Genomic DNA, 7,865 nt, shown 5'->3' on the forward strand with positions numbered 1-7,865 from the left:
ACCTGCTTTACATTCCCAAGTACCCATTAATAGTTGCATTACAGCATTCAAATCTAAAGGTACCCTGACACCCAATTCTGCAATATCTCACTTATGGGAAAACTACATATTTCTGAGGATTTAAAACATACATGGAAAAAGAAACACCAATAATTTGTAAAACAACAAAATGTAAGAAATGAAATTTCTGCTGATTGTAAGACGCAGACTAGGGAAAAGACACGTGGTGATTTAAACATTATTCAGGAAAGTGTGCGTAATGACCCAGAAATTTTGCGATTTTCTTTTATCTTTAAAAATAAACTTTATTCCCGTGAAAACTTCTGCAGTGATGGATTTTGAATTCATTCTTAGAATCTGGTGATGGGTAAATGAATAGGAAGGGTTTAGAGGGATATGGGCCAAATACTGACAAATAGGACTAGATTTTATAGGATATCTGGTCAACAAGAATGAGATGGACCGAAGCGTCTGTTTCCGTGCTATATATCTCTATGACTGTGTAACAGTAACATTTGTCCATCCTTAGTGGCAGCAACGTCCACCATTTACAGATGCACTGTTGCAACTCACCACAGCACTTCAGACATCACCTTCCACACCCCCCACACCCCCCAGCTCTACCACCTAGGAGGCCAAGGGAGCGCATATATGGGAACACCACCACCTGCAAGTTCCCCTGCAAGCCTACTTGGAACTGTTGTTACTTCATTGCCACTGGGTCAAAATCCTGGAACTTTCTTCCCTAATAGTTGTTCAAGAATGCAGCTGAACACCTTCTAAGAAGCCATTAAGGTTGAGCAACACATGCTGGATTGCGAGTGACCGCCATGAAGGAACGAAAAATGTGATGTCAGAACTTGTTGACTGGCAGTCAGGATTTTCATGTAGCAGTGGTTTTATGACACTGCAAAGGGCAGTTAAGAGTCAACTGTCAACTATGTTACAAATTCCTTATCTAAGGAATATTTAATGAACCAATTGACAGATTAGTCAGTTTTACCAAGATGAGCTCATTGTTGTGTATTATTCAACAAACAATTAAAATTCCTAAGCTACCACATTAGTATTTGAGCTCAGGTTCTCTGCAATTGTCTAGTAATATAATTATGACAAAAACATTCCTTGGTCATGAAGTAGTTAAGAATGGCAAACTATATTTCAGTGCACTGGATAAAACATAAGTCAGAAGTAATCTTTGTGGAAATTAAACTTTAATGTACAATCTACTATACAATTTACAGACCATATACAGAAAGCTCAGGAACAAATGTTTGAAAATATGGAAAATAGAAATGGGCCAATAATCTCCAGCTAATAAGAAACAGGGACAGATTGAAGCCATAATCACTCACTACCAACACACTGACAATTCTTGGGCAAGTATCTCGGTGCTTCACTTCTATAGTGTGGATACTGACTTCTTTATCAGATGAGCGAACCAAGTTCAAAGCTCCCAAGGGCCATATGGGTGTGGAACCCTCCCATGTTTCTTGTCATAGAACCAGCTAGTAACTGAAGTTGAGTTGATCAGATTTATCCTGAAACTGTAACAATTTTTACATTCAATGCAAACTGTCCTGACCAGTTAGTGCTCAGAAAACATTCACTATTTACCAATAAAAATGTCTACCCAAACGATGAAAATTACCTTCCAGAAATATCTCAAATTTCTCATTGTAAGTAACAAGCACAAAGCAAAGTATAAAACTGATGTTAAAATGTAATTCCTTACTTCTGCCTGAATTAAACTTCAAAGTTAAGTTGGGGTGATTATAGCTTCCAGTCCTACTCAGTTTTGCAGTTAGTTGAGATTCAGGCAGACAAAAGCACATGTTCTCAACTAAATTATTCCATTACTATACCAACCTTCATAACTGGACACCAGCATGTAAAGCTCAGATGAAAGACTGTCAAAGTGCACTCACAACTGCAGTGAGACCTGTTGGACTATGTCTAGATGCATTGCCAGAGAGGAGCACATACATGAAAGAAAAGACTCAAGGTGCTCACGAGTACTTTCCATTCATGTGCAAAACTATTCATTTCTAATTTTGCAATAGGATGCTGTGGGTTTTCACAAGATCATTGGCCCATTTCACTTCAAAATGGTAGCAGCTGCTCTGGTAATCAGTTACCAAAACCCAAATACATTGCCACTAGAGGCAGACTTTCCCATAGATTTGAACTCATTTAAACACATCACATCAATCCAGTCTCTTTCTGACCTCCTGCTGCCACAAATGGATCCTCTGTGTCAAAGGCTCCCACAGCTCTGTCACATGTTGGTCCCAAATGACCATTCTCAACAGAAGCCTAGTCAGCAAGCATCGGCAAGATAACCTACCACAGATTTCACAGCTGGGCAAATACCTGAGCCTACTTGATATTCCAGTACAGCCACATCACTAGGACCTGATCTGTTGCCTCCTAAATCACTCACCACCTGCTTAGAATCTGTGAAACTAAAAGCTAGACTGGGTGAGAGCTGCCTTTCACTGTGGAACTCTAAACTGGGGGAAGGGGAGTAGAAAATATGTCTAGCCTCAAATGCCAGCAAAAGGTGCAAAAAGTGGTAAAATCTCAGGTGAAATCCTGAGCAAAGTCCAGGTGAGTACAGTGTCTTGCAGGCCACTGCCACAGGCATTAAAAGTCCAATGAGAAGATCTCCTCTCAACCCAATAATTGCCATCTCAGTTCTCTTCACTACTCCTTGGTAGCTGTTAGGAATTTCTGTACCGGACATTCTTCCAGCCCTTTGAATGTTCTGGATGCTGCACAGAAAGAAAAACTCAGATTGCAGATTTCTCTTTTACAAACTGACATGTGCCAAACAATCTATAACAGTGACATTCCATCATTGGTATATTTCACCTCCACCCATTCCAGTCCCTTTCCATAACTGGTGAGTAGCCAACTGTTCTTTTTTGCCCTGGGCTGAGTGTTAATTGCAGGAGTTCAGTTTTCTCCTCTGCAACACACTCACAATAGTGAATGGATCAACTGGCTTCTCCAGATCCTGTCCTGTCACTATGGCTATGATGTCGTGCAGCACTCCCTCAAGCTGCTGCTTCCAGTATTGCCTTCAGCATCAAATTAGCAAAGAGCAGCATACCAGATGGACTTTAGACTATGTTGTAAAAACCCCAGAATGCAGGGAAAGGGTATGGTTCCACAAAACGCTTGGGTACTGTCAGTCTCCATGCATGCAATGAATTTCAGTAAATGAAAACAGCAAGAAAGTTCTAAAATCAACAACCAATCAAGCTCTGCATTCATATTATAGCTACTAATCATTATATTAAAGGCGAGTGAAGACCTCTCTCAGTCCATTCAGACAATTCAACCTGAATACCGTCCCAAACAAATCTCAAACAGCAGATTCAAGTGCTCAATGCTGACCTGCAGCAAAATGAGATGCTTAGAAGAGCGTGAATGATTTTGCTTCCTCAGCTCAAGTCCTCCCTGATGAAGGAATCCTGTTGAGTGGCAGAAACCTACTGTGCCTCAGGGGAGGGCTCAGATCCAGCCAATTCAGCCACCTTATTGTTTAATGAATTAATGCGGAGGCCTAACTCTGGATAGGACACAAATGGAGAAACTCACCCAGTTTTTTGGATATATTTTTCAGCCAGGAATCCCATTCCTGTTTGGCTTGAGTAATCATGTTCGTGGTTAGTTGCAGCTGGTCCATCTACAAGAGATCACAAATCAGCTCCAGATCATGGAGCATCACTCAAATCACAAAATCACCATTTCCAACATCAAGGACAGTGATATACAATGGATTTCAGATCACAAACTCCACAGCAAGCAATACAAATCCCTGGCTTTCAGTCATGATTTAAACCATGAATTGCCTAAACTTCACATGCACACAATCGTTGTTGAACCACAGCTATAAAAAGACAAGGCTGTGTCCAAACTGTCTCCCCTCCCCATTTGCACACACAGGGACCTGCATCAAGCAGCGAATTACATGACAATTTTACAGACCATAGACAGGCGGTGTGGTTGGAGTTCTGGCCCAAACCACTATAGATGGAGGTTAAAGTTCCAATTACACTTGGAATGGTGAACCTTCAAAGATGTGTAGTGAGGGTGGGGCACAACTGGTGGCAACATGTGAAATACAGGAGCAGTGGCAAGAACCTCTATATCCTTTAGAAGGCTTTACTATGGACCCAGTTTCAGCAAGTGGGATGGGTTTACAGGCTGCAACAACTTCCAATCTTTTGTATTCCGACTTGGCAGACACAAATCAACCTTCCAGCTAGCACTCAGGTCTCTCTCTCTTTTTCACTGAGCCATTGAGATTCTGACTGGGGTTGGCCTGCCTCACTGCTCCCAGTGGTGTCAGCCAATTACAACTGGATTCGGGTGAAATCTGGCAACATCTGAATGCTGCAGGAGCCGTTTGCGAATGTCCCCCACCCCACGCCAACACGTTAAGGGAAAAGGCAGAGTTGTATGGAAACAACCATCAGTGATGCATAGGAAACATGGAGCAACAGACTCAACTCTTCCACCTTGCACTTCAAGAAGCGTAAATTATACCTTCAGTATTGCAAATAAAATTCTCCCCAACCCAGACACTCTGCCTCCAGTCAGTTCACTGGTCATGAATTTCTGACTGCTGTAAGAAAACCCTCAGCAACTTTATAAAATCTTAGGAATTGCACTGAATATTATCAGAATAGTTTTCTCTCCCTCTCAGATAGAAAGCCCTCACAGCAAATTCCTGGCAGGCAGTGAACACTATTATACCTGACAAGGACTTGTCTCTAGCACAGGCACAGAAACAAGACATGGCAAATCCTGATTGGACAGGGGTGTGAGAGTGAAAGCGAGCATGCGTGCAAGACGGAGAGAGAGAGCAAGAGCACAAGACTGGGAGAGCGCGCGCGTACGTGAGTGAGTGTGCGTGTGTGAGCGAGCATGCGTGAGAGAAGCACACCAGACACTTTGGATGGCAAAAACTTCCAGACTTAACCAAAAGCTTGGTAAGCTGAAGGAGACTTTTTCCAGAGTGATTCATGCTGCCTTTGGTCTAATACTTTGGCTTACTCAGGAAGACTCTACATAACAGGAAACTGCCACTTCCATCCTTGGAAATCAGCATCTTCCGATCTGTGACCACCAACCACTCAAAGGAGACTTCGACCATTGGCCAATGGAGATCTGCATACCCCATCAGTTTGTCCAATCAGGGGCCATTCTCGCTTGTAATGGGTATTCTGATCCCAGGTAAGGTTACTACTGGACAAGTCAGATCCCAGAATAAAATCTGGCCTGATAGATTTTTTTTATTTTAAAAACATGATGGTCTCTCATTGAAACAGGTTTTTGCTTTTAAACAATAAAAAATGTATTACACAAAAGAAAGACATCATAGCACAGATTGAAAGGTTCAAAAGAAATGGTAAAACAAAATCCCGTCTACTCCCCAACACCATCATTTTACAGTAACTCAGAATCCAGAGAAATGTGTTACCCAAACAAATCTGTAGGTTTGACTTAACCATTTCTTCTGTTTTCTTCAGCTCCAGTCCTATGAGTTGGTATGGCTTCTTACTAGAGCCATCACTCAACTTAGGGCTTAGACTTGCTCAGCCTTTTAATAATCTGGTTTCTAACCAAACATTCCTGGTCTGCAAGTTTCACAAACTTTCACAACCTTTCACTAAAGTAATTTATTTCCTTAACTGCTCTGAACAATCTACTTCTCTGGCAAAGACTACATTTGCATCTGGCTTCAGTCAGGTTTCCTTCCAACTGAATTCAAAAGCTTTTGAATTAAATTTAAGTAAAAGTCTGTTCACCCTGAATTCTGCGAAGTTAACACCTTAATGTTAACACCCCTTTTTGGTGGTAAACACCAATAGAATAAACAAACTTCAATTAACACACCAGGATACACATACTGTGTTAAAATCATGGTCTAGGAAGATTAACCTAGTTAATTTTAAACCCTTTCACCAAAATAAACTGACACCCATATGCCACTAGCTTAAAATTCAAACTCACTAAAAAAAAATTGCTGTATATAGATCACGCACCTTTCAACACCCAAGTCAGATATCTTTCCTGTCCATTTAAATTATACATCATTTGTAAACTGTTATGATTGACTCCCAGACCAAGATGTTACATTGCACCACCCCACAGCAAACCTCGTTTCCTGCCCCCGAATCTTGTGTACCATGTACTCACTATACATTCCATATTCTGGAGAACGGACACATCCTCATTCAGAAAACTCTGGTAGTCTGGCTTTGTCCTGATCACATTCATTTGAGAATTCTCCAAAGCGATTGGTTCAAACGTCCCTTCAGCTACTTTTGCTTTCTCCAAATCACTAAAATGAATAAAATTAGAAAATTGTTTAACAAACCCAAATAGGAAAGTAAATTTTAACCTCTGGAATCAGAGAACACCAGATCAGTTCAGTTATATGCTCCCCAGTTGGAGGTTAGGAGAGAAGGAATTTGCTCCACTATATGTCTGGGAACCATCTCAAAGAAAGTGTGCACAAAATGTCAGGGAACAGTTCCTTACAGCCAGAGGGGCAACATTTATACAGATCAAATTTGATTACCCCAGGCCTGCACGGAACTAGGCTGTAAGAATCCTTTGTGCAACTGTCATAGTTATAATATTGTTGGTGCCCGAGTAATAAACTTGCATTTGGATCATACACTTCAGCCTGAATCACGAGAAATTACAACCGCATTTACAAGATTTCCTCAATTTCTATTCCCTTCTCCATCGTTTATGTTATTGATTCACTCCCAAATCTTAGTCACTTTATTTATTCATTTTAATTGAGATTTTCATCACTAAAATTATAATTGAAATAACAGAGTTTCCTCCCCTTTATGAGAATCAGTGCTCTCTGTGCTGGATTATCCCTCATCCAAATAGACTGCAAGCTCAGATACAGCCAGCGTCAGGCTGTTAGTAAAAAGAACACAAACACAATGCCCAGCCTTTGCACTTTCTGGATAGTGATTGAAGTAGAACTCCTAACTTACCTTCCCTGCCGAGCATCACAGACATGAAACAGAACGGTTGCACCCCTCAGGTTCACTGCTTCAGACTGTATTTAAATAACATCAGAGTGTTGTGGAAAAGTGATCAAAGATAGCAAGGGAAGCTGGGTGGGGGTTGGGCTCAATCTTATGATCTTGCTGTTGAGGTGAATGTGCATTCCACATACAGTTCAGATTAGTTTGATGAGAGACGGACTCACATTGAGAAGGTTCCAATGGACCAGAGACCTGACTGACCAAGAAAGAAATCACTGAGGAACTCACTGAGCTGCATGTTCTGCTTTTTGGTGATAGACTTCCAGCAGGTGGTCCCAAGCTTTGCACTCAACATTTAATCTGCAAAAGAAACAGCGGCATGGCATGACAGTTGGCATTTGTTGCTATTTTCCTTCCTCTGAAGGCATTGCCTCCAGAACCACACACTATGGCCATTAATTCAGAGAGGCTGAACAGCTGTCATCACGGGGTATGATGCAGTTCGCCCCATCTTACCATATGTGAGGCTAGTTATTTTAATACTCTCTCCAGATTTTTTTAATGCCACCATCTCCCACATGAATCCCTTGCCCCTTACGGTCAGTCAGCCTTCGTTACCCAATGCCCCATCATTATGGATACTAGAAATACATCTGTACCTCCCATACATATTCCTCCCTGCTGCTGGAAAGGACAAAAGGCCAATATCCAATGAGGCAACATTAACTGCAAGTCACAAACTGGTTTATTTTATCCATAATACACAAGGGAATGTAATGATAGCATACTTAATTTTGTTAGCATTCCTGTAACATTATCACAGTGTCCCATTACTAA

General features: G+C 41.3%; 1 protein-coding gene across 1 annotated transcript; it reads right to left on the reverse strand.

Annotated features, from left to right (window-relative positions):
• Nucleotides 1-1,138: 1,138 nt before the first annotated feature.
• On the reverse strand, nt 1,139-7,521 carry LOC125487253 (kinetochore-associated protein DSN1 homolog). The gene is made up of 4 exons (XM_048617998.1): nt 7,317-7,521; nt 6,214-6,358; nt 3,607-3,694; nt 1,139-2,774 (listed from the first exon to the last, which is right to left on the reverse strand). The coding sequence occupies exons 1-4, from the start codon at nt 7,424-7,426 to the stop codon at nt 2,707-2,709; spliced, it is 411 nt and encodes a 136-aa protein (XP_048473955.1). The 5' UTR covers nt 7,427-7,521; the 3' UTR covers nt 1,139-2,706.
• Between the last annotated feature and the right edge of the window lie 344 nt (nt 7,522-7,865).

Source organism: Rhincodon typus, chromosome 38 (assembly GCF_021869965.1).
Source record: "Rhincodon typus isolate 14 chromosome 38, sRhiTyp1.1, whole genome shotgun sequence".
Classification (NCBI taxonomy): domain Eukaryota; kingdom Metazoa; phylum Chordata; class Chondrichthyes; order Orectolobiformes; family Rhincodontidae; genus Rhincodon; species Rhincodon typus.

What these genes read in the sequence shown, in the direction of transcription:
- LOC125487253 (XM_048617998.1), bottom strand. Translation starts at nt 7,426, where the DNA reads ATGCCAACTGTCATGCCATGCCGCTGTTTCTTTTGCAGATTAAATGTT. An exon ending in AAAGCAGAACATGCAGCTCA is followed by an intron (nt 6,359 to 7,316) that starts GTGAGTTCCTCA and finishes TATTCATTTTAG; the next exon opens with TGATTTGGAGAAAGCAAAAG. An exon ending in TCCAGAATATGGAATGTATA is followed by an intron (nt 3,695 to 6,213) that starts GTGAGTACATGG and finishes GATCTCTTGTAG; the next exon opens with ATGGACCAGCTGCAACTAAC.